Source organism: Toxoplasma gondii, chromosome XI (genome assembly GCF_000006565.2).
Source record: "Toxoplasma gondii ME49 chromosome XI, whole genome shotgun sequence".
Lineage (NCBI taxonomy): Eukaryota > Apicomplexa > Conoidasida > Eucoccidiorida > Sarcocystidae > Toxoplasma > Toxoplasma gondii.
This window is the reverse complement of record NC_031479.1, coordinates 4,410,282-4,436,145: the sequence shown is the minus strand read 5'-3', so window position 1 is coordinate 4,436,145 and position 25,864 is coordinate 4,410,282. Positions and strand designations below refer to the sequence as shown.

The following is a 25,864-nucleotide window of genomic DNA, read 5'->3' as shown; positions in this document are numbered from 1 at the left end:
ACACCCTGTCAAATGGCTCGCAGGGAAAATCGATTTGAGGCTACAGAAAGCGAAGCTGGATTTTCCTCTTCATGCCCGCAATCCGTCTTGCTTTTCTTGTACATTTTTCGTCTCTTTTGCTCTTCATCTTGACCGTCTTTCCGCTCTCCTTTTCTCGTCTTCCCTTGGTCATTTCACTTTCTCTTCTCCACCTCCTTTACGCGGCAGGGTCTCGCTTGCTGCATTGCCCTTTTCTCAGCCGCAGCGAGAAGACCTTTCTTCGTTTCTCTTCTCTTTCCTTTCTTCGTTTCTCTTCTCTTTCCCTTCTTCGTTTCTCTTCTCTTTCCTTTCTTCGTTTCTCTTCTTTTTCCTTTCTTCGTTTCTCTTCCCTTTTTTTCTTCTTCTCCCTCCATCTCCCGTTCTTCTTGTCTCCTCCTTTCGCCTGTGCCGTGCACTGCGTGGCTGCGGCCTCCTTCTCTCCTGAAAGGACCTCTTTCCTTTTTCTCTCAGGTAATTCAAGCATCTTCCGAGCGTCTCTTTTCTCCTCGTCTTTCTCTCTCCTCTCTGTCTTTAATGTGTGCCTCTTTTGCCTTCTGCCATGGGGAAGGGAACGTCTCCATTACCCGCTCTCTTCCCTCTTCACCCTTGCAGAAGGACCTCCTCAGCTTCGCTCTCTCTTTTCCCGCCTGCGTCGTTTCCTCTGATTTTTCCTGTCTTTCCTGTCTTCTCCGAGCTTCTCTGCTCTCTCTCGCCTCGATGCTATTCTCTCCCATCTGCATCTGCAGCTGCTCGCCTGTCTCGTCATCCTCCACGAACGGCTTCCCTCTCTCCATCTCTCTGTTCTTCTCTCTGTTCTTCCCTCCCTCCATCTCTCTGTTCTTCTCTCTCTCCATCTCTCTGTTCTTCTCTCTGTTCTTCTCTGTGTTCTTCTCTCTCTCCATCTCTCTGTTCTTCTTCTCGCCTGTCTTCTTTCCCCTTCCTGTCGACTTCTTCGCTTCGCTGCGGCGCATCGTCGTCGTCCGTCTCTCCAGCCGCTGGCGTATCTCCCGCGAGTTCTCCTTCTCTTCTTCTTTTCGCCTCGTCTCCTCCGTCTCTCGCTGCAGCCTATGCTCCGCGTCGCCAGCTCCGCTACCGCGCAACGCGCCAGCGTCTCCGTCGCTCACGCGCTCGCAGGGCGGGAGCCGTTGCCTCGCTCCGGCTGCGGAGGGCATTCCAGAGCTCGCAACCTGCGCCTGAGTCACGAAGAACAGGTGCGCTGTCGCCGGCTGCCGAACGGCGTCGAGCAGAAGACTCCCGCGACCGTGTCGAGACCTGCGCTGCCGCCTCCGAGAAACGCGACCCGAGCAGACAAGCCGCAGGTCGAAGGAAGCCGATTGACGGCTTCGAGGCGAGGGCGGCCGAGCCTGCGTCGGCGCGGAGCGTCGAAGGGCGAAGGACCGCGAGTCAGCAGGAGAGGTCCAGAGCGTGGAGGCGTCGCGCCGAGAGCGGCAGAGATGCAGAGCGCGAGGCGCGCGGAAGTCGCGCTCTCGAGGAAAAGAGTCCGAGGAGGCGAGAGGCAGCGACAGGTTTTCAACCGCGACTACGACGGAGGGAAGGCGCCTTGGACTCGGAGAAAGAGGACTACGCGACGCTCGTCGAAACTCTCAGAGCGTGCGACCGCGCTTACCACGTGCATGGATTCTCGCTTCTGCCGGACCCTGTCTACGACCAACTGAAGACACGACTGCTGCAGACTGAAGAGGTGAAGCTGCAGAGAAAGGCTGACCGAGACGCGCATGGAAAGGGAGAAACGACAACGCGAAGGCGACGAGCGGGCAGCGAGGACGAGGCGGCGCAGAGAGGAGAAACCGAGAGGTGGACGGAGAGATGTTGGGGACGACAGAGGGAGCGAGGCAGTGCGAAACAGATAGATAGATAGATAGAGATATAGATAGATAGAGAGAGAGAGAGACGGGGAGGACTTGGAAGAGTGAGAGCGCAGCGGTGCCGCAGGCACAAAGAGATCAGAATGGCGAACCGGAAAAGCGAAAAAAACTGAAGGGAGACGAACATGTAGGGAGGCGTTGGGACGCAGACCGAGAGATACCGGAAGCCTGAGAGAGACGCGCAAGACGAGACAACTCTCACAAGAGTAGAGGCGATTGAGCTGCCACCATGCAGTGGATGCGTGCGTGAGTCACTGGTGCCGTCACGACCTCGCTTTCTCTGCAAGTGCTTCATCTGCGTTTCTTCTCCATGTCCACTTCGGTTGGATGCAACGGCACAGGGTCGACTCGCAGCTTTGAAAGCAAAAAGGAATCGCGCGTTCTGCGCGTTTGTCGGAGAAAAAGGAGACAAGAACTGTGTTTTGCCGTGTCGTCTTCTTGAATCAATGCAGGCGCATCCTTCCCTGGTGGATCCAAACAGTCCCTCGTCCTACGTCGGCTCAGGGCCGTTCGCGGCTCGCGCCTCACTTGATGACCTCTCGCCTTCGTCGTCGTTGTCAACTTCCTCTTTTCCTCTTCCTTCTCCCGCGGTCTGTGCTGAGGCGGATTCCCGGTCTTCTCCGCCGTGTGCGTCTTCTCTTTCGTCGAGCGTCTCACCTTCTCTCCTTTCTCCGTCCTCTTCGCTCCTTCCTGCGTCTGCCGCTCCTTGCGACGCTCCGCCTTTGTCTGCGTCTCTCGCTCCTTGCGACGCTCCGCCTTTGTCTGCGTCTCTCGCTCCTGGTTCTCGCCTCGATGGCGGACGCGCGTTTCTCCGGCCGAGAGAAGAGCCTCGCGTGCGACAGCAAACAGGCAGTGTTGGCGTCGAAGCAGACGCAGGGACGCGCGATGCCCGGACGGTGTCGGAGGAGTCCAAAGTCATTTTCGGAGCTCGCGGCAGGAGACGAGTTTATCACCTTGCCCCCATGTTGTCTCTGTCGGTGGTGCGAGAAGGCGCCGCCGACAGACACCTTCTCTACACGGTCTCTCAACTCTTCAAGTGAGGAAAAAGAGAAGAAAAGTCTTGTCCTTCCAAGTCTCAATCGTGTGGACAGGCGGTGTGCCGCGAACCACGAGCAGCAAGAACGAGCGAAAAGACGATGAAAAAAGAAAACCGTCGAAGAGAAGACGAGGGGAAAAAGGTGAACGGAGACTGAAACCAAAGGAGACTGTGGCTGGGCAGTGACCGAGAAGCACAGCGAGAGAGAGAGAGAGTGAAGGGCATTAAATATCGTCGTGGATCCTCTCGATCCGGAACACTTCATACAATGCACACCTCTCAAGCTGTACCTGCAAACATGGCATTCCTAAACGCGTTGGAGGAAAGACATCTCTATCAGCAACCACCGCGTCTTTCATCTCGTCTCCATCTGTCGTCGATAGAAGGAATTGCCTGTTGTGATCGCCGTCCCCGACGGCGTCCAGTCTACAGACTCACCTCGGTCGGCACCTGAACAGAGTGGAGAAGGAAAGAGGCAAGCCGAGCAATTAGCAGCAGAGAAGGTGGAAGAGAACGAAGAAAAAGCCAACAAAGAAGAAGGGGGAGGAGAAGGTGAAACGGACGAAGAAGATGAAGACGGAGGTCAATCGCGTAGGAAGCAGAAGAGAGGGAGAACGGAAGACAGCTTTTCCTCAGCCTGGACTTCGTCGCTCATGCGTTATGATTGGTGTCTGTGGCATTTGCCAGGCCTCTTGGACTTTCGTGGCTCCCTCGCGAAGCGGTGAAGAAGCGAAACAAAAAAGCAAATGGATGTTCCTCAGCATGCACTACGTCTGCCAGCATCAAGTCGTCTCCACCTTCTCCCGAGGGTAAGCGCTCTTCGTAAGCGCTCTTCTCCCTCGAACGACTCTCTGCTGTGTTTCCGGGATCGTCCTTCTCTTCTTCCTCGGCTTCTTCTTCACCTCAATCTCCCTGTTCGTTTGCGTACCTTGCGCCTTCGCCTGCCTCGCAAACAGGCTCATCGTTTCTGCTGGCGCCTCGTTTTTCTCCTTCACATTATTCTCAGCATCGCGGCCTATGCCCCCTCAGACGCCCTTCCCTGTCGCGTTTCTCGCCGAGCCGAAGATCGATGGCATTTCCTGCGCTCTCAGATTCCGCGCTCGCGTCCTTGACTCGGCACTTCGCCGCCCCCCGACGCTGCCTCTCGCTGGAGATGTCGTCACTCTCTCAGTCACTGCGTCGGGCCTGTTCGGAGCCGTTCCACCCTCTGAAGGGGAAGACGCGCCGGCGTCGCCTGGCGCGAGCGCGTCTCTGGAGGACCTTTCCGGAGCGCCTGTTCAGTCAGCCTCTGCGTCGGCTTCGGCTGCTTCGTCGTCGCCTTCGACCTTCTCCTCGCTGGTCCTCTGGGATTTCGTCGACGCCTCGTCTCGGGGAAATGGCGTGTGGGGAGAGGACATTTCGCACACCGTTCGCGCCATGAGCGAGGCCGGTCGCCTGCCTCTCGCGTTCGCCACAAGGCTTCGCTCCGCTCAACCGCTTTCCCCCGCTACTCTCTCCCGCTGGCTTCTCGAGGTGAGCGAGCTCCGGGTTGTCGAGCGCGCGAAGGGGGCAACGCTCGCCTCGACAGAGGCACACAGTTCTGCAACTCGGTCCCTCTCTGCATGCATGCACGTACCGACATGCATGAATCGACAGACACCAATTGACTGTATTCTCTGGAGACGCGAGGGTGTGGCTGCGGCGGAACGGATTCGGTCCCTGTCCGCGTCCAGTTGACGTATGCAAAACAACCTCTTCAACAATCGCATGGCCGTCGTCAGCACCCAAGCTGTCGTGAACCAACGGCCCGGAATGCGGCAGAAGACCGCGGTACACATACATGTAAAATATCTCCCTGTTTAACCAGCTGTCTCCATCTATCCATAGCTATCTATCCACCTACCGCTGTCTATCGATCCTGGTCTATCTCCATCCATCTGTAGCTATCTAACTGTATCTATTAATCTATCAATCTATCTATCTATTTCTCTCTATATCTAGCTATTTTTCTGTATCTCTCTATCGCTATCCATTTACATCTATCTATATCTGTCTATGTATATGTAGATCTAAATATGTATATCTATCTATCTATATCTGTCTACCTATTTGTGCACCTATCTGTTCATATCTCTCCATCTGTAGCTATCTATCAATAACTATATATCTATCTGTATTTACATGTATATCTATATCTATATCTTTATGAATATCTATATGAATATATATGTATATATATATATATATATTGATCACGAGTAGATCCATGTGTTGAACAGACAAGGAGATGAATTCGTATACCACTTGAGGTAGACATATGTATGACACTCATCTTGATCTTTTACAGATGCAGCTGTTGAATTCAGCTGGCTGTTTGTGTTTCCGGACGATGGTGGGAGGCTCCATAGATTCAGTTGGGTCGACGGCGGGAGTCACGCTGTTGGGTATTGGCGCTTGCCCGTGTCAGGTTCGCGGCGAATTATTTCTTTCTCGAAGCAATTTTCGAGCCTACGTCGAACGGCGGCGAAGAGAAGGGAGAACGCCTCCCCTTCATGAAAGGTGCGCTACATTCCTTGTTGCCCATTTCTTCTGTCTTGATCTTCAGCAGTCCTCGCCGTGACGTCCGGCTTTCCTCATCCTCCATACGCGTTTCTCGGTTCTCATGCTTGTTATCTTTTCGCCTCGTACCCTCTTGTTCCTGCTGCCTGTACTGTTCTCTCTTACCATCGTTTCCTCGTCGTTCTTCTTTTCGTCTTTCTCCTTGCTTTGCTCTTCCCCCCCCCTCTTCTTCCTCTTCTTTTGATTGCTCTCATGCTCCTTTCTGTCATGTTTTCGCTGGCCGCTGACAATCGCCCGTTCCCTCGCTGCCTCAGACAGTCCTGAACCGTGCGCCGACCACGGATGCATTTGCATGCGCCCCTGGCCCCCCACCAAGTGTCTCCTTCCACGGACTCGACCGGCGATTCGTACCGATCTTCAGACGTCGCCGGCGAAGTCGACAGTGAACTTGTGGTGTCATTGTGGTGCTGTGAGTTCCGTTTTTGTCTTCGATATTTATATATATATATATATATATATATGTATCTGTCTATATATGTATATATATATATATATATATATATATATGTATATGTATATATATATATATACGTATAGAGTATTATGTATGTGTATATTTATATGTAGAAACTTATATATTTGTGTGTAGAAATTAGAATGGTATATACATATATATATGTATGTATGTGCTTGCGTACGCATATCAGTTAGTATGTTCACGGTCTTGGAGACTCTGAGAGGTTCCTCGCCTGTTTGTTCGTTGTGTCTGTGCTTTGCCGGGGTGCGCCGCGTATCTTTTGGTTCTTTCTCTCCGTTGTTTATATCTCATTTTCCTTTTCCACTTCCCGTAGGACCTCGCCTCGTAACATCTTGTTTTCGTTTGCCTGTTGTCGACATCTCCTGTGCTTCTCATCTGAATTGCCGTACCTCACTCTGCCTTCTCTGCTCTGTCCAGACATGCGGCAAGAGGAATCGCCGACACCGGCGAGCATGCAGACCTGCTTTCGTTCGCAGCCTACGGCCTTGTGGAAGGCACAGATGAGACCGCAAAAGCACAAGTGAATTCTCAGCAGCTCTTCGGGGGAGAAACAGATCCCCTCCCGCTGGCGCCCGCGCCTGGAAGCCATCCAGTCTCGAGTGTATGTACACTTCGAGTTGGCGAGGCGCCGACGCCCGCGTCTGCCATTTCTTCTCGAGTTCCCTATGGCGCAGGTTCTGCTTCTCTGGAGAACCAGGCAGGCGGAGACTCTGTGGGCTCTTCGCGCAACGGCGGACCGACGCTGGTGGCAAGCGTGACTCGACAAGAGTGTGCAGAGACGCCGAAACGCAACGACCTCGCTGCTGTCCATACACTCGCGACGCAAGAGGACCTTCTGGTCCTTCTCAAGCGTCTCGGATTCTGCACGTTTCGAGCTTGGACGCGAGTCTGTGCGACTGTCGATGAGATTCACTCCGCCTTCGCCTTCTTCCACTCGCACATCAACGGAGCGAAGGAGCGTAGAGAAGGCGAAGAGAACGCGGTGCCGCCTCTGAGGTATTCGCGCAACCTGGAAGCTGCAGAAGATCTCGTCAGAGAGTTCGAAACGCCTCAGAGTACTCTGGTCCCCTTGCCGCCCTCCCCCCTTTCTTGTGCTTCCTTCTCGGAGCTCTCGTCATTCACTCTCCCTCAATCGCTGTCGTCTTCTTCCGCCGACACTCCGATCCTCGCTTCACCTTTGTCGTCGTCTGCCTCCTTTCCCCCGCTGTGGGATCTCCCGGCGGATGGCGTCGTATTCAAAGTGAATGAGGTCTCTGTGCAGTTGGCGCTGGGGAACCGGGCGACAGGCCCTCGGTGGGCGTTCGCGCGCAAGTTTCCGCAGCCATTTGCTCTCTCGAAAATCCGCGACTTCGTCTTCTCCGTCGGCCAGTTCGGCTCCGTCCACGTAGTCGCTGCACTGGAACCTGTCCGCTTTGGAAACCTCACGGTTTGCCGCGCTTCAGTCGGCACCCTCGAGACGCTCTCGCGCCGCCAGCTAGCCGTCGGAGACGAGGTGTACGTACACCTGAGCGGGCACACGACGCCATTGATTGTCGGAATCAAGGAGGCTCTCGGGGGGTCTCTGGAAGGCCGCGGCTCCCGCGCTGGTTGCGAGGCATGGCGTCTGAGGAAGAACGGAGGAGAAACGCGGTCCGAGCGACCACAGGCAGAAGAAGCGAACGAGAAGGAAATCTGTTTTCTCTCTGAATCCGTCTGCGCGTCCCATTCTCGAAGCCAAGGCACAGAGGGTGGCACAGCAGGCGTTCAGAGCAGACACAGAGAGTGCAATCTGATCGACAAAGAAACCTGTCGAGATCGGACGTCTGCCTCCGGCCTTTTGCTCGGGTCACCTGCAGCAGCTGAGCACACTCCTGGCAGTTTCCCTACCTCTCCTGTTCTCTCAACGAGTTCGAGACCTGAAGCGACAGACAACGCGTCGAGAGCCGAGAGAGGCAGCGGAGAAGTCCAGAAATCAACGGCTTCTCTTCTCCCGAGCAACTTGTCTTGTCCGTCCTGTGGAAGTCCTCTTGTGTTTGTTCCCGTGCAACCGATATCTCCGAAATCTCGCGAGTTTAACTCGACTAAAGTTCATTCTTCCGCATCGCCCTCCTCCAATGGTTCCCCGTCCTCCTCTCCCTCTACTTCTTCTCCATCTCATTCGACTGGACCTTCCTATTCTTCTTCCTCGGGGTGTCGTCCCGCTGGGCTTTCGTCTGCTTCTCCACTTCCTGCTTCGTCTGCGCCTCTCGAAGGAGGTCGCCTTCGTTGCGCTCGCGGCAGAGGCTGTCCTGCTCAAGTTGCGCGTTTGCTGCTCCGACTCCTCGACCGCTCTTGTCTGAATGTGAGGGCTCCTTCAACCTCTTTTCTTTTCCACTTGCATGCCAGCGGCCTTCTGCACAGACCCTCCGACTTTCTGCGCCTCTGTTTTCTCTACCACGAGAAGCGGGACCTGATCTTCTCTTCAGGCGAGGCGCCCGCAGCGCAGAAACCTGGACGGGGAGAAAAGAGAAGAAATTGCAAGAGGATGGTGGCAGGCCCAACAGAAGAAGCGACCACGGCCTCTCACCTCACGTCGGCCTCCCTCTCTGTCGTCAATGGAAGTACTCGACGCGAGAACGCATTTGCACCGCGTTCTGTTGATCCAAAACTCTCGGCACAGCTCGCGAGACCTGTCCATACACTACAGAGCGTCGACGAGGAAATTGAACGCCTCCCTTCGCTTTTTGAGGTCTGCAACTCGACCCAAATCCGGTCTCCCCCTGTCGTCCTGAGGAAGACGGCGGCCGACGACCCTCGAATCGTCCCCAAGCTGCTGGGCCTGAAGATGCCTCCTCCGTCTGTCGCTGCAGCCCGCCCTGTGGCGCCTCGGCGTATATTCGGAGAAGAACATGTCGAAGCGTACGCGGCCTCCGAGAGCCTGTCGACGCAGCGGAGACACGGAGGGCGCTCGGGGATTCCGCTTCTTCGCGGATGGGAGAGTTTAGTGAAGCGAGTCGTTGCGAGGTGCCAGGAAAGGCTGCCTCTGCATGCATTGATTTTCGCGCTTTCCATCGAGCGACTCGGACTCCAGGGCGCGCAGCAAATATCCCGCGTTTGTGGTGAGGACCTCACAGGCTTTCTCCACTTTCTCAGGTGGCTTAGGGACTCAGAGACGAGAGGCCAACGTCTCGAACGAGGAGAAAAGGGAGAGTGCTCAAGTGATGATGCAGAAGCAGAGGGAGAAGGATCGAAAGAAGGACAAGAACAAGACGAGGCCGACGGACTTGACGGAAAGACGAATGGGTTTCGAGGGGAGATCGAAAGCGAAAAAGACACCAGGTCGTCCGGCCGCGAACTCCGCAGGATTGAGGATGAAGAACTCTCTGTGTCTTGTGCGTCGCGCTCGCTTTTGTCTCCACTGAACTCTGTCGCATTCTCAGCCGCTTCGCGATCGTCTCTTTCGTCGTCTTCTTCTTCGTCTCTGTCTGTCTCGACATCCCCGCTTGCAGCTTGTCTCGACGGGGACTACGAATCGAATCTCTCTCCCGCTGCTGTTTTCGGAGCGCTTCCAGAGACACCTGCAGAAATGAAGCTTTCCTTTCGCTCTCTGCCGGAGTCGCTGCGATCTCGTCTTGCCCTCGTTTTCGCAGATGACGACACGGTCCGCGAGTTGCTTCGGCTCGCTCTCTATTGTGGAGGAGGCATCGCCTCGCTTCCTCCGCTTGGTCCCCCTGTCTCCCTCAAGGCGCTCTTCGACTGTTCCTCCACCGCGTCTTCCTTTTCGTCGCCTTCTCCACCTCGCGATTCTTGTGGTACCTCCTTCAAGTCTTCCGATTCATCCGTCTCTCCTTCCTCTCCTTCCTGCTCCTCCGCTTCTCCTTCCTCTTCCTCTGGTTCGTCTTCGCTGTCCCCGCTGGTTGTGCCGGCATCGTCGTCGTAGGCTGGTCTCTGTCAGTGTGCTCTGCCTTATTTCCAGGCTCCTGTTCATCTCCGCGCGCCTCGTCTGGTTCCCCGCTCTCTGCCCCGCCGAGGAGACAGCAGTGAAACGCGCCTGGAACAGGCACATCGCCTGCTGTGGACTGTCAGAGTCTTTTCAGGAGCTGCAACGCCGGGCGTCAGCTTATAGTCGGGGCCGGGCACCGGTTGGAGGACTCCACATGCAAACGTGTTCTCGTCTCTTTTTTGTCACTGCCGCTCTCAGGCGCTTCTGTCTCAGATGCAAACGTGATCTTGTGTACGAATCTACATGTACATACATATTCTTGATGCCTGTATACATTTGCATATCTATCTATATCTACTTATCTTTATATATATATATATATATATATATATGCATGTATGTATGTATGTATGTGTATTTGTCTTTTGCTGTTACAAGCTGAGATTCAGGTATAGCATCGGCATGTATGTATATATATACATATATATACATGTGCCGTCGGTGGTTGTGCCTCTCTTTGTAAGGGACATCGATCATCGATATTTACGAGGTATTTGCATATTTGTCTGATGAGGTGATTTCTTTCGGGGAGGGTTTGCGTCATGCGTCTCTGCCGGCGCCTTCGTTTGATTTGTGCGTCCAAGGTTGTGTGCGAGGAACTGAATTTGACAAGAGAAGGAAACTGATGTTTGCGTCTTGACACTTGAAACAACGCGTATGATCCACCAACCGAAGAAGAGTGCGTCTTGTCAAAACAAAACGGTGTCGTCAGAAGACTTTCCTTGAGACTTTTTCTTGTTGCGCAGGACCGTCGAGGCTCTGCGCTGTGGAGTCGTATGCACCCGAGCGAGGGATCGGCTTCCCTCCTTTGTCGTTGTAGAGTGCGTTTGTCGACATGTTACATGGCTGTCGTTCCACCGCAGAGGCGATACTTAGTCGCGGGATTTGTCTTACTTCATTTGCCGCCTGTCGATACCTCGCATCCACGTCCTCTCGGACTCTGTCTTTCTCTCGTTCCTGCCCCCGTCTGATCCTTCCTCGTCTTGACCTCGATTTTGTGCTTCTCGCTCCGCTTAACTTTGAGTCCCTCTTTCGTCTCCTTCTCTGTCTCATCTTGTTCTCTCTCCCGTTGTGCCTCTCTTCCTGCGAATCAGTCTGCTCCCGGCCTCAGGCTCCGCCTTCGCTGCTGGCCTCGTTCTTCTCTCCCCACTTGCGCGTCTCGACGTACTGTGTCTCCTTGGTGTTCTGCCCTCTCTCGCTGCTTCGCTCCCTTGTTGTCTGTGCTGCCTCCTCGTTCGCATGTATTCTGCGCCCACTTGGGTTCCACCTCTGTGCGTCACTCAGCCTGCATTTCTTCAAATTCAGAAAAAACGGGTGCTCTTCTCGCCGTGAGCCTCACGTCGGCTTGCCCCCACTGACCGGCTTCCGGCGGCGGCGCCCCAACGAACGCGCGTCCATCCTCGAGCGACACAAGGAACCTGACAGCAGGGAACGGCGCGGACGCTCCGACTGCAGCTGAGGAATCGCATTCTCTCGCTTTCCTCGTCTTCAGTTGCGTAGACCTTTTGTAGGCAGTCCGCGTTAACGTGTGAGGTCACGAGGCAACACAAACTGCGGGGTGTCTGTACACGGCAGCGTCGCAGACGCCTTCGAATGCGCAAACAAGAGACGCGAAACGTTAACAGCGCAAGCGAGCATGCCGCAGAAAATCCACAAACAGAGACAGGAGGGCGCCCTCGAAAGGAACACAGAACCGGATTGCGTTCTTCGCAACCCTCCACAGAATATGCGTAGCACATACCCTCGAGGTCGCTTGCATTGGATTGTAGGTCTTCGATGATTTTCCTCCTTTTTCTTGGCGCAAGGACCAGAGACCGACTGAGGTCAAGCCACTCCTGGGAGACTGCGCAGGCGCTGTCCGAAGTTGCCCTTTCATCGTTGGAACCGCTTCTCGGTTCCACTTCTTCTAATCTCTGCTGCGGTGTTTCTCTCCCTCAGTTGCGTCTTTGCATGCAACGCTTGAGCGCCGAGCCGTTCAGAATCAGGAGATCGAGGTACCATGGGTACACTCGGACTTCCGATATCACTTGAAGGTCTTTCAAGGACGGAGGAGTCTTCTCTTGTCTCCGTGGCTTGCTTGGCGTACAGACATCGACCGCGCCCGCTCCCTCTCTTAGGTCTCTCTCGTCTCTCTTGTCTCTCTCCGCTCGCCTCTGCCTTGGCTCCAACTTCCCTCCTCCCTCCTCGGCACTGGCTGTGCAGCCCGCGACCTCTGAGAGGCCGTCGAGAGGCGGGTACACCGAGGCCGAGCGCAGGCGCAGTGTTTCTTCTTTTACGAGCTCCGAGGACAGAAGACGACGCAGCGCGTCTCGTACTTCCGCATGGTAACGCGAACTCTTCGGAGAAAAGAACGACTTCGGCAAGGGCAACGGAGACACACTGGAGGAAGCGGCAGACGGCGAAGAAGAGCCAGCAGACGAGCCAGAAGGTGCAGAGACGCACGAGGCAGACGCGCAGGCCGCAGGCGCGTCAGAAGACAAAGAAGAAGGCGAAGAAGGAGGAAACGACGACGACAAAGGCCGGGTGGTTGGGACCGTGACGCTCTGTGGCAGACGAAGAGGGCGTCTGTCGAGAATTCGAGGCTCGGCCAGAGACTGGAAGACGCTGAACTCCTGTCCATTGTGCGGTGCGTCCTCGCGCGTTGTGTCGCCATTCTCTCCGTCGAAAGCGGAATCGAAAATGCTTGCCGCGGCAGGAGAAGCCACGGCAGGTGCAGCGACCCTCTCGGGATCCGCGAGAGAGGAAGCGAAAAGACTGGGTGGAGACGCAGACGCGAGGGACGGCGAAGCGACAGAAGAGACTTGCCAAAGGACTTCTTCTTGCTTTGGATTCGCCGCCATCAAAAACGGGTGGACAGACACGACCAGGTCACGCGCCTGCCGGAGAACTGGCAGCGGGAGCGTTCTGTCGGCAAGGATAGACAACACAGAGAAGAAGGCTGTCAGGAAGCGAGCGACACAGATATACGGAGACACAGACGACACACAAGACGCAAGGAAGCAACTTAATCGGAACCAGAAAAAGCGCGCGCGAGGACATGGGTGAGGAAGAAGACTGGCCTCCTAAAACGCATGCAGTCCCTGTTTCACAAGTGACAGAGCCATCCAGGAAAACGCACTCTGGCCGCACAGGAAGAGAGAACATGCAAAGACTGGAAAATCACGAGACACACAGACCAACGAGGTATAAGGTGATAAAAATCGGTCGACCGCTGATGTTACTTTCTCTGCCACCAAGGATATCATCTCCACATTTTCCCTCGTGGGTATACCTGCACATCTCGGCTCATCTTTCGTGCCCAGACTCCCGGCCGACGTCTCACGCTACTCGGCGTCCATTCTTGGAAACGGATAGGCTCGGCAAGATCCGTTTTCGTTCGTTTCGACTCTCCTGTTTCCTCTCCAGGAACGCGTGTGTCTTCTGTCTCTGAAAATGTCTTTCTTAGGTCTGTTCGATCCTCCCTTTCACGGTATGCGTCTTTCCCTCGATTCTCAGTAACCGTCGCTCTTGTCTCTCTGATGTCGGTTGTTTGACTACTTTCTGCAGATACGTTTTTTTTGCCTCTCATCAAAACGATTTCGTTTACCTCTCGGCACACCCGCATTTTTCCGCTCGTCGGGAAAAAGTATTTTCATCAAAAGTATTTTCATCACTCTACGAATGCCTGGTGCATCGCCCTCTGAAAACGTATCTTTCTCTCTCTCGCTGCACCTGCTGCTTTCCTCTCGCTCTTTCCGTGTCGCTCTCCCTTGTCTCTGCGTGAGTCTCGGTGCTTGATTTGCGCGATGAATGCTCGCTTTCCTAACCTCAAGTAGACTTCTCCTGCGGAGTGCCGGCGATCCATGCTCTGTGCAGAAACTGGAAAGTCAAAGAGTCCCGTTGCAGCTGCTCTGAGCGCGAGAAGCAGGTGCTGGATCGTCTTCTCTGTCTCGGATGCGGTGAGTGCCAGGAAGCCGTGTTCGTCGCGAAAAAGTACCCTTTCTTCTCCCTCTACGTCTCCGGCTTCTGCGGTTCCGTTTCCTGCCGTTCGGCCTTGCTTGTCGGAGCGCATCTCTCCGTCTGCCGCCGTACTTCTCGAGGCCGTTGTCTCTCCGTTTCCTTGGCCCTCTCCGTCACCGCAGAGACACCCCAGCGCCGCCCTGTGGGGCAGGTATGCCTTCATCGTATCTCTTCCGAATTCTCTTCTCGCGCCATGCATGCATTTGAGCGCATGCACAAGCAAAAGCCTCAGTTGCGAGCGCAACCGCGGCAGAAGCAGGTCCTCGGGGAAGGGCAGAAGAAGCCTCTGAAGTACGAGACGGTCGACCGTGTGGCGACTCCCAGACTTGGCGGGTCTTGCGGATCTGTGGACATCTCGAGACGCGGAGAGAGGAGACGACGGGGAGAGCGAAGGGGAAGAAGCTCCAGAGTTCGGGAGCCTCAACGATGATGCACGGTCGACAAATGAGGAAGGACATATGGAGGCGTGGACCGACGAAGACGCAGAAGAGGGGGAAGAGGCAGCGAAGGACCCGGAAGCGTCAGAAGGAAAGAGGACGGATGCGGGAGTTTGAGGAATGGCAAAAACTACTGTATATGTGTGCAGGAACTGAAGGGTGTGGGTGAGAGAGAGAACCACCTGCGGAGGGGAGACACAGATGAAAAGACGCTACAGTGTCGCAGAAAGAGAATAAAAGACACCGCCATTGACGCGCACTGTCGATCACACTCGCGTTCCCCCGTCGGTCCTTCAAAGTCTCTCCAGGATCCGCTTTCGCCTTTGCAGGCGCCAAGATGCATGCGTTCCGAACCACCCTTCTTTCGCGGAAGTCGAAGTCGAGGTGAGTGAGCCCCGAGCAGACTCCGCGGCAAACATGGAGAGACAAATCACATTGTGCATGCGCCAGAGAGGCTGCCGCAGAGTCAGGCATAAACCAGGAAACAAACGCGACGAAGATGAATACCAAGGTCACGGACCAGACAGACGGGAGGAGATCCAGGACGAGTGCAGGGTGTTGTTTTCTCACCGAAGGTTCGTTTTTTTCGTCGCTTGAGGAAGGCGCTGTCTGGTCGCCGAGGCAAAGGAGAAACAGCTGCGAGAGCAGGCGAGGAGTGCATGCAGCGAGGGACGCCAGGGCCATGAGAACTCCACACAGTTCGCTGCGGCTCAAGCCGAAAGGACAAGGAGAGCTCCAGAGGCGAGAACTCAGGACTGAGGATGCAACTGAAGGTCCCGAGGAAGGCGTACAAGAAGACGACAGGGGACGAAGCAGAGACGTCGAAGCAGAAGAGAGAGAACTCGTGGAAGAGCAAGGCAAGGAGCTCGAGGAATCCCGAGACGAGTCGTGTGCGTCGGCGGAGGCTGCGACGGCCGAAGCAGGACGGACGATGCATTCATGCGAGAGTCGCTCTCGAGCGCGAAACGCCGATGAAGTCACGGCGCGACAGAGAAGATGGTCCCGGAGGGTTTGGAGGAGAAATGCGTTCTGTCGGATTCCTGCAAATGGGAAGGCAGAGCTCGCGAAAAACCCAAGACTGAAAGGCGACAGAGAGGGAGTGCGAGACAAAGAGAGGCAGAGCGAGGCAGACGGAGAGCCGCGCCGAGGGAGACGACTCGGCCAACAGCATGGTCGACGCGGAGACAGGCCGGCCGATGGCGGGCAGCACCGCATGGACGAAGACAGCAGTCGCGGTAGCACAAGCGAACAGTAAAAAAAAAGAAATAAATCCAGAAAGCGAACGAGCGTGGGCAAGACTTAGAAACGTGGAAGAGGTGGAGAGTTACGAGGCGAACGCAAACATTCAAATCCCTGTGTCGTCTAGTCGCCGTTTTCCAAGCATTTGGCGCCCGATAAAGCATTGTATCTTCTGTCTCTGAACGGATGCAGCTTTGCGTCGCCTTGGCTGTACACGAAGAAAGTGGACCACCGAGGAACGGAGCTGCTGCATGACTTCCGAGTTTGAACCTTTCCGGTGTGTCTTACGGCCTGTGTCGAGGACTCTCAGACACAGTCCGAGGCGAGAGGAGCGAATGAGGGAAAAGAGAAATTCTTCGTCCTTTGTCTCCGCTTCTTTCGCTCCGAATCGAGTCTCCTTCATGCGCGCCTTCCTCCCGCAAGAGGTCGCGTCGTTGTACAGAGAGAGAAGCAACAGGGCCTCAAGCTGAAACCGGCAAAGCGCGACACACCAAGACCGAATACTGGACCTGACTCGGTTCCACGGACAGGGTCTCGAGAACGCAAGAATGAGAGACAAACAAAAAGCATGTCTCTTTGTCAGAACGGCAGCACAGACACGGAGGGCAACTAACCCCCATAGAGACAGGGCTCTTTACGCGATTCTTTAAGAGACGAATGTCGTTTTTCTGCGCAGGTGAACAACGCGCAGTCACGCTGCAGCCTTTCGAACGCAGGCGAAACACCGACCGAACATAAATACTCGCGTTTTCTCTACAGAAATGCTCTAACCGTGGTGAATCGCACACAGAGTCTCTCGAATACCCAGCAAATCCCCCATCCACGGACTCCGTATGTCGATCCACGACCAAGTGGTTGACGAGGCGTTTGCCAATCACGAGACACAAGAAGAGGCTTTCGAGAGACTTCTGAAGCGCCGAGTCTCCCAGTCCTCGACTTTGCGTCTTCGGGCATCGAGGAATGGCGACGAAGGAAACACAGATTCGACAGTTTATTCATCAAGGCGAACTTGCGCTCCTCATTTTTCTGTGAAGACCTCTAGCGCAGCAGACGATGCAAGAAGGGGACGAACTGGCGTACGCGTTTTCGACGAGATTGTGTCACGAGCGGTGTGTCGTTTCTGTGTTTCCTCACTCGAGCTGGGTTCCCCAAAAACTCGTCCTCTGCGTAAAGAAACGGCGTCGGCGTTTCTAGAGCTTCTCTCGCCATTGTTTCTTTAGTTCGGGTGTCTACTCCTACCGACGATGTCCTTCAGAATTGAGATGAAAGAACCGGTTCTGCCCCCCATGTCCCCTGTTTATTGCAGTAAGCATTTCTTTTTCATGTTCTACGTGACAGCGAGGAGCGGCTGTCCTCACCTGGCCTGTGGCTTTGCCTAACAGTCTCTCAATTCGCGTCTCGTAAAACTCTCCGTACGCCCTGTGCGTTGGAGAGAAATCCACTTCTTCGCAATCTCCCCTCTCGAACGCGCGGCATCGGTTCACTTCTTCTGCCTCTCCTCCATTCTCCTCTCTGTATCGCATGCGCTGCATATCCATGATGTCTCTCACACTCGCTTCCAGACGAAGGACAACAGGCCTTCGTCTTCGTCTCGTTCTCCCCTCCGCCTCGGTGCGCGCTGTCTCCTCTCGGCTGTTGTTCGGTGTCTCCTCGGCGCTGTGGAGTGATTCCTGTCTCTTCGACGGCAGCTGCACTTTCAGCTTCTTCGCGAGTGCCGGATGTCTCGAGAGAAGCAGCAAACCTTCCAGCCCAAGCAAAGTGTCAATGATGCCCTCGGCCATCTGCGCCGCCTGGCGAGAAGAGCAGCGGAAAGAAATTCCCTCGGCAGAAGGAGAAGACAAAATCCTGAAAAGAGGAGACGGTGAGCCACTTGCAGCAGACGGCGAAGCTGACGAAGGAGCAGAATCACACGGCGAAGTCGGAACAAAACTCGAGGAGGAAGAGCCGGACGAAAGAGAAGAAGGGACGACTGGAATCGGAGATCCCTCCGGCGAGTGAGGAAGGGCAGCAACGGGCATGCCGCGCGATGTCGACTCCGCTGTCTTCGATAAATTAAGAGAACTGGACTCTGATTCTTCCACATGCTTCGCCCTGTCGTGCGAGTTCCCCAGCAACGCACCATTGCAAGCGACAAGAGCGGCGCTAAGATCTTCCAGGGCAAGCAAGAGAGAAACGTAGTCGTGGACGACTCCAAGGCCTTCGCTTTTCCTGTCTTCTTCTTCTTTTCTGTGTCTTTCGCCTGCGTCGCCTTCTCCTCCATGAACGCTTTTCGTCCTTGTCTCCCTGCCCGCTACGTCACCCGGCAACGCGGGGCTGTTGCCAGCAGGAGACGCCGAGTCAGAAACAGAAAGAGGCGGACCAGCAGATGCCACCGAACCTCCGCCACCAAAGGAAGAAGAAGCCAACGGAAACGGAGACAAACCTGGAGACGAAAATGAAGAAGAAGATGGCGAAGAACATGGAGACCAGGAGGGGAGAGAAGGGGAGAGAAGAAGCGAGCTGAGAGCTCGTGAAACGGCAAGACACGCTTGTTGGAAGAGCGTCGCGAGGACCGTCAGAGAGGCGACGAACGCCTGCAGATCTTTTGAATGACTCCGGTCATTTCCAGACTCGCAGCGTTTCTCCATCCACGCTTTCAAGGACGCCTCAGCCTCCTCGCCTTCTTCTCGCAGCAGCTGCGCCGTTTCGCGAACGACGTCGCATGTCCTCGGATGCGTCCACATCCTCCGATAAACAGCCGTCGCGTCTGCGTCACTCCATCGGTCAACTCGGTCTTGTCCTGGAGCTCCCTTCTTCTCGCCTTCTGTGGTCCCGGGAGTCTCCAGGCTTCTTCGTTTCTCTCTCGCTCGACCTGCGCGTTCCAGCTGCGCCTCCAGCGTCTCCGTCCTCCTTCCCGCCGCCTCGCCGGTGTCCAGACCCGTCGCGTTCGACGCGGCTTCTCCCTCGCGTTCTCCGGTCGATCTCCCCGACAGTGCGTCCTCGCTTCTCCAGATGTCTTCCGCTGCGGCCGCGTACCGTTGCCCCGCCGCCGCCCGCGACTGCTCCTCGAGTCCTGGAGCGGACGCAACCGTCGCCTTGGCGAGCGTCGAAAGAAGCGCGACGGAGACAGCCAGTCGGCTTCGCCTCGACGCGAGAGATACGGATGGGTGTCGCGAAGCCGGCGCGCGCCCCGAACCGACTAACGCGTAGACAGGTGCAGAGAAGGAAGCGAGATTCTCCGTTCGACGAGACGCCATCGACATGAGCAAACACAGAAGTAGCGGATTGACGCACAGGTCGCTCCCCGACAGCGACAGCACTCCCGAACGCCGCAGCAAGGCCGGAACCGAGCCAGCAGGCGTTGCAGGGACAGGCGGAGGCGTACCCCAGGGAGAGACAGAAGGAGAGACAGAAGACGAAATAGAAGAAGAAATAGAAGACGAGCTGGAAGGAGAGATAGATGGAGAGATGGAAGGAGATACAGAAGGAGAGGGAGCGACTGTGAGAGAGGTGGAAAGAGACGAAGAAGAGTTAGGTGCGACAGGAGGAGAGGAGAAGGAGGACGAAGAAACGAGTAGTGGGCTGGAGGTGAGTCCTGGGTGAGCGCTGAGCGCCACAGTGGGGAGGAAGACATTGAGGAGTAACGGAGCCTTCGAGAAGGCATGCGCCAAAGTCGCTACGTCGAGAAGCGTCAAGTCTTGTCCGTGTCGAGCGGCCAGAAGGTAACCGCACATCTGCGAGACGCGAGAAAAACCGGAGGAGGGTCTCACTTCACAGCTGTTCTCGCCTCTTCGGTTCGTACAGTTGTCTGTCTCGCATTGTTGGAGTTCTGTTCACCATCGTACGTTCTAGTCTGTCTCGGTCTGATCGAGATGACGTGAGCCAATGTAGACCCCGGCGACCATTTCATGGAAAACCGGCAATCTTCTGACGAGTCAACAGTTCAAGTTGTGAACGAAGGACAGTGTCGATATCTTTTATTGAACCCACCAGTGGCGTTTTTGAGTTTCTCCATCGAACGCGTTTGTTTTCCTCTCGCTTGGCGGTTCCCTTGTCTTTTCTTTCTGGCCTCGAGTGTGAGTTCGGCAGTCACCCGTCGCGCTGTTCGTTTAAATGCTCGCTCTCTCGAGTGACTTTGTATGCTCATACTTCCCCAGCATCCGCTCTTCACTACGTCTGTCTCTCCCTCTCCCCACCTGCGCAGTTCGCCATCGCTCTTCTCTCCCTTTCGCGGCCTCACTCACAGTGAGTCTTCTCCGGCCTTGTGTGCGTTGAACTTTCTTTTCTCTCACCTGCAGAAGGCGACTCACGTCGCGAGTCGCGTCGTCTTCGTTCGCCAGGAAGAGCATCGGATCCCCAGGTCCTGCAACAGCAGCAGAGTCGCCCGCACGCGGTGCCGCTTCCACTCCTTCGCCTTCAGCTTCCGCGTCTGCCGTGTGCGACCTGCAGGCTCCGAGCTCCTTTCCCAGACGCGCCGGCTTCGCCTGCAAACGCCCTGTCTCTTGCCTCCTGCGCAGAAGCTCCCAGTCGTGGAAGGCGATCGCGGCCGAGACCAAGGCGTCCATCATCATCACGAGAAGGTTCGGGGAAGGCAGACTCGCCTCCAACACGGTCGAGGCAAACGGCGGGCGCGCCTCTCCGGCGGCGGGGACAGCAGTCGACGAAGCCGGCAACGCGCCACAGGGAGCTTCAGAAGAACCTGGAGACAAACGTCGGGATGTCTCCTCGAAACCCTGTGCCCCAGACCGACCCCAAGGAGAGCGGCACTGCGGCGCGAGGCGACTGGGTTCCGGCAAAGTCGACGCACGAGACGCGGGAGCCTTCACATCCAGTAAAAACGCCGCAAGCGACGCGAAAAACTGAGAGACAACGCACGGCGCTGGCTTGCGCTCGACCGCAGAGGGAGACAGTCTCTGGAAGTCCAGACTCAGCGAGAGCGACGCAGGCGGAACGACAGAGACGAGAGCAGACGGACGGCACAGAGACTGGGCCTCGTACTGGAGCGCTTTGTGCAACGAAGATGGAGACGTCAGAGCCGGACTCGCAGCACAGGCGCCGTAGGCTGTCGCAGCCGCAACGCGGTTGGGTCGCGATTTATCTTCTCCCGAAAGCGACGCGTGGAAAAGACCGAATCCGTCGTCTTCATCTTCGCTCTCCTCTGCACAGCGCCTCTCGCTCTCGTGTTCTTCCTGCCCACCCCCGGAGTTCCGCAACCTTCCTCGCCAGTCCTCGCCTCCGAAGCTCCCTTCCTCTCCAGAGGCAGCGAGACCAGTCGCGAGAAGAGACGAAGCAGAAGAAGGAGCCGAAGAAGAAGGAGCAGAAGCCAGAGGGTGAGGACTGAACGAAGACGACGTAGACGAGACGAAAGAGGCAGGAAGCAGAGAACACCCACGAGGCGACGGGAGTCCAGGAGACCAACGATGAGCAGAGGACGCGAGCGAAGCAGCCGCGGAGGGCATCGACGAGAGAGGAAGTAGAGCGGGTGCAGCGCGAGCGACGGCGCCAGCCAAAGTCACGAGCTCCTTTCCTGTCCATTTCTTTGTCCGCAGACTGTCAGCTTCAAGCAGTCTTCCGAGCAACGCCTGCAAAATGAAGCGGCACCCACACCCAAGGAAGCAGCTGAGATCGGACAGCCAGCGACGCTCAGAGACCGAGCAGATCTGGAGCAGAGGGATGCAAAGTCGTGACGCTCTCACGCTGCCCTCGCCTACCGAGATACACACGAACTCCCATATGCTCCTCTGCCTTCTGTTGACGCGCAGAGCGACAGATAGAGACACAGACAGAGAGAGACAGACAGAGACAGGCAGAGATTGATAGCGATAGATAGACAAATAGAAGTAGCTATATACATGCATGTACGTAGGCCTTCATGTCCCGACTGTGTTGTGTCCCCACTTGAAAAAGTTTTGCGGCATTGTTTGCGGCATGACGAGTGGCGTCTCGTTTCTCCATTGTTGGTTCTCGGCCGCTGGAAGCTTCACCGTGACGTGCAGAAGAGGCGCTCGAGTAAGGCGACGGAGACGGAGACAACAGAGATGAAGAAGAGCAGTGAGGCGAAGAAGACGCGGTCAACGCCATGGGCGAAACGCGCCGGCCAGAAGGCGAAGAAGATGTAACGGCCGAGTGGGTTGAGAGAAAGAGAGAGAGTGCCCGCAGCGTCGTAGCGCAGTGGTGAGGAACGACGAATTTCGGCACAACCTCCACGACTCGTTGTGTGAACGAAGTGGACGCAATCAAGTCGGTGAGGCAGAGAATCTCGTCCTCAGTTCTCCCTGACAACTCGCCTTGTTCTCGCCAGTGGTCTCCTTCCAGCGTGCTCTGCGACGATGACGCAGAGGTGGAATTGGACGGCAGCTTCTGCTGGAGGTTTGCGTACGCCGAAAGAAGAACAGAGATGTGCGAAGGCTCGAATTGAAAGGCGGAACTCATAATTCGGGCATGGCAGTCCTTCAGCATTCTCCACAATTCGCTTTTCTCTGCATTCTGAGCTCCCTTTCGCGCAACGCATCGCGCAACCCACTCGAGTCTCTTCCACGGTTCTGCGACGCGTCTGTCGCACCGCTCTTCGTCGTCCACCGCCGTCGCACTCTGCCGAGAAGACGCTTCGCTCTTCCTGTCCGCCGCGAGAGAAAGAATTCTCAGGAAGTCCTTGTCCGACAACCGCGCTGTGAACCGCACCAGCTCGCTGCTGCCGTGCACTAGCGCCACGAGGCTGTGGGGGTGCAGACTCATCAGCTTCTCCCGTCCGAGGGCAGCAGGAACGTCTCGAACGAGGAAAGGGAGAACTCGAGACGCCAGCACAACTACCCCTGAATCCACAGGACGCTCGCCTTGCTCCTTCAGCTCTAGTGACGAAGAACGAGAAGACGAAGCGAGAGGAGACGAAGAGAGCGAAGACGATGTGGGTGCGTGGAGAGGAGAACCAAACGGAGACGAGAACGGAGAGGGATGTCGACCCTCGCCTAAACGAGGCGAGGGATGGGAGGCCGCCTGCGCGGCTGCTCGTCCGGTGCTGGTGCCTGGCTCAGAAGGCAATCCAACACTCACGGAGACTGCATGCGACTGCGCCTCCTCAAGCAGCTTGAGCAGACACACCAACTGTCCGTACAGAGCAGCCCAGTCTCTCCCCGTGCACTGCCGGTCTCTTTCTTCTCGCGCCCAAGCCCCCCGAGCAGACCCCCCTGAGGCAGGAAAAGGAGACACTTCAGACAGAGACAGAGAGGACGGAGGCGACGGAGACAACCGAGCAAGAGGCGGAAGATGCGGAGGGTTGCGCGAGCTTTGAAGGAGAGTCCGCAGCGACGAAGTAACCAGCAGGGTGAACAGTCGGAGATCGATGAGACGCATTTTGATGCATGCATCGAAAATCATCGCCAGGTCTTGTCCATTCAAAACGAGGAGTTGATCGTTTCCACTCACTTCCTCACGTCGAGCGGCAATTCTCTTCTCCTCTGCTTCGAGCTCCCTCCAGTCCTTTGCGTCTGTTTCGCTCCCATCTCTTCTTCCTTCTCGTTCTCCCCTGCCGCCAGCGCCTGCGCCCTCTCTTGCGCTCGCGCCTTCTACTTGGCTACTTCCTGCCGGTCGTCTCAGACTCCCGTCTCGCGCTTCCGCGTCTCTCCAACTCTCCGCTCGGCCGTGAAGCGCCTCCCTCTTCGCCTGCAGCACTCGTCCCGTCTCCTCCAACGCGGCACGCTCTTTGAAGACGGCAGAGTGTCTCTGCTGCAGCTTGGAGAGCCGAGCCGCCAGGCGGCGAAAGACTCGCAGCACGGAGGCAGACGAGAGCGGCGAGTCCGCCAGAGGAAACATGGGGACCGTCAGGGCATGCTCAAAGGTCAGACGCCCCCAGGGAGAAGTGGAAGCATCCGGCGAGGCCGCAGCCGAGGCGCCAGAGCGAGGCGACGGAGGGCGGACGGACAGCAGGGCGGCCTGGGCGTGAGGAGACGGCGAACGAAGACGCGCGTTCGGAGGCTGGTTCGAGGCGGTCACACGACCCAGTGGAGCCGCAGGCTTCGCTGTCGAGGGCCAGCGATTCGACGCTTGTCTCCTCTCTTGCTCAGCGAGCAGAAGCTCGTGCTTCATGAAGACATGCAACAGACGGGCGCAGTCGCGAGGCGCAGAGTGCTCGAGGAGAGGCGATTCGTCCGCCAGATGCGCAGCTGCCCGTCGAAAGAGAGCCGGTGAAGACAGAGACAAGTCACTCACAACGACGTGGAGAAACTGAAGCACAGACGCAAGCGTGAGCCCTGCTGGCTCTCGAGTCGAGGCTGCAGGGACGCAAAGAGGAGGAGAAAGAGGAGTGGAAGAAGCAGACGAGGAAGCAGAAGGAGAGGAAGAAGAAGGAGACGAAGAAGAAGGAGAGGAAGAAGAAGGTCTGAGACAGGCGATGGCTGCAGTGCAGGTCAGCCGCAAGAGTTGGACGCATGTCGAGCTGTCGCCTGGCAGAGTTCGCAGAGTCTGCAGGAACGCACTGTGTGTTCTGTCTCCCGCAGAGATCGGTTCAGTCCCAGAAAGAGGGGAGGAGAGACCAGCACGGTCCGGAAAGAAACGCAGAGGGAGGCTGGGAAGCGAAGGCAACGACGAAGACGGAGAAGGAGAGAGACGAGGCGACCCAGAGCGCGCCGAAGACTTGTTAGGCGCAAGGAGATGAACGTACGGCTCGAGCGTCGAAGACGAAAAGAGCCGAGAGGACGAGGACTGCGGGGTTGCCCTCATGAGAGACGCGAGCGCAGCGAGCATTCGCGTCAGCTGGTCGAAGGCCATGAATCGAACTGAGGGGAGAAGACACGCGGCGATCTCCTCCAAATCCCGACTGGAAAGCTTCAAGAACTCTCGACGAGAAGATGCAAGAAACGATCCAGGACTTCGCCGGCTCTCCCCTCTGCGGCAGCTCACCCGCTTCTCCAGGTCCGCCAGTTGGTCGAGAAGTCTCTCAACTGGAGAAGCAGAGTCGAAAGACGAAGTTGAGCTGCGAGAGGAGGAAGACGAAGACGAGCAAGAAGACGAAGACGAGCAAGAAGACGAAGACGAGCAAGAAGACGAGCCCGAAGAAGCTCGTGAGTTCGGAATGCGGGACGGTGTGTCTGCAGTGGGGGACGCGCGAGTCGAGGGCCGAAGATTCATTTCGTCATTGAAAGGACTTCTTTCCTTCCGTTCAGCAGATCCAGGCCTCCCCCCCCAAAACTCTCCAGCATCTCTTTGCATGCGACTGTTCTCGCCGCTTCCAGGTGTCACTTCCCCTCCCCGACCCCACATCCGTCCGGCCCGCAATTGCAGCTCTTCTTCGCGACCGCTCGGTTGTGCATCACACACCCTGCGTCGGGCGCTGAGGTCCCGCGAGTCTCCCCCGGTAAATCTGCCAAATCGAAATGGGGCCGCAGAGGACGCGGACAGCGTCGCCGTCGCGTTTTCACCGGTGTGCACTCGACCAGGAGACGCCGCGGGTGACGAAGAGGAGAAGGCGGCCTTCCCAGAACGCGAAAAAGCGAACGAAGAGGAAGGAGAAATCCGAGGAGAACGAGCCGCGGACGAGAACGAGAAAGGCGGCTCGGCCTCGCGACTTCCACGTGGAGAGAAAATGGCATTCACACTGTGACACTCTAAGGACTCGCGCATCGGTGGAAGAGGTCGACAGCCAATTTCCTCATCCTCTCGGATCTGCGAGAGACACTGTCTCCGTGTCTCGCTCCACCTTACGCGGGCCGTGCCTTCGTTTTTTCCTCTCTCACCCTCTCTGGGATAGCGAAAGGAAGAGCCTGTGAAGCATTCCGAGCTTCTCTGTGATTTCTTTGACGTCTGCATGTGGTTGAACTGACGAGACTCGAGATCCAAACACGCAGCGCAGCTTGCGTCTGGCTCTGCATCTCGACGTCGAGATGCAGGTGGAGAGGAGCGACTCCATCTACACTGGCGGAAAGCTGTTTGAGCAGGTGAGAAGCGCAGCGAGCGCGAGGACGAAGGAAAGTCCTGTGTGGAAAGCTGGAGACGCTTTGGAAGGAACATCGTTGACAAAAGAACAGAAATTGCTGAAGAAAGCGAAAGAGAGGAGTGCGGACGCAGAGAAAAAGCAGGTGAAACATCGCGCCCACGGGGTCCGCGAATTCCAGGAACCTGTTTAGGATCCGTCAAGACACTGCATGGTCAGTCGGAGGTTTCATGTCCCGGAATCCGAAGCGTGGAGGATGACAATTTCTTTAAAACCAACGTCTTTCGTTGTTCCGCTCAAAGGACGAA

General features: G+C 56.2%; 2 protein-coding genes across 2 annotated transcripts; one reads left to right on the top strand and one right to left on the bottom strand.

The window, feature by feature from the left end:
* The first annotated feature begins 3 nt into the window (after positions 1–3).
* TGME49_314955 (DNA ligase (NAD+), putative) lies at positions 4–10,213 on the top strand. The gene is made up of 6 exons (XM_018782845.1): positions 4–1,720; positions 2,357–2,940; positions 3,628–3,749; positions 3,947–4,452; positions 5,387–5,478; positions 6,434–10,213. Exons 1-6 carry the CDS (start codon positions 578–580, stop codon positions 9,912–9,914), a joined length of 5,928 nt encoding a protein of 1,975 aa, XP_018635349.1. The 5' UTR covers positions 4–577; the 3' UTR covers positions 9,915–10,213.
* Positions 10,214–10,355: 142 nt separating this feature from the next.
* On the bottom strand, positions 10,356–25,350 carry TGME49_314920 (hypothetical protein). The gene is made up of 7 exons (XM_018782844.1): positions 21,530–25,350; positions 19,924–21,213; positions 17,011–19,365; positions 15,941–16,118; positions 14,984–15,453; positions 13,784–14,595; positions 10,356–12,881 (listed from the first exon to the last, which is right to left on the bottom strand). Exons 1-7 carry the CDS (start codon positions 25,244–25,246, stop codon positions 11,912–11,914), a joined length of 9,792 nt encoding a protein of 3,263 aa, XP_018635350.1. The 5' UTR covers positions 25,247–25,350; the 3' UTR covers positions 10,356–11,911.
* Between the last annotated feature and the right edge of the window lie 514 nt (positions 25,351–25,864).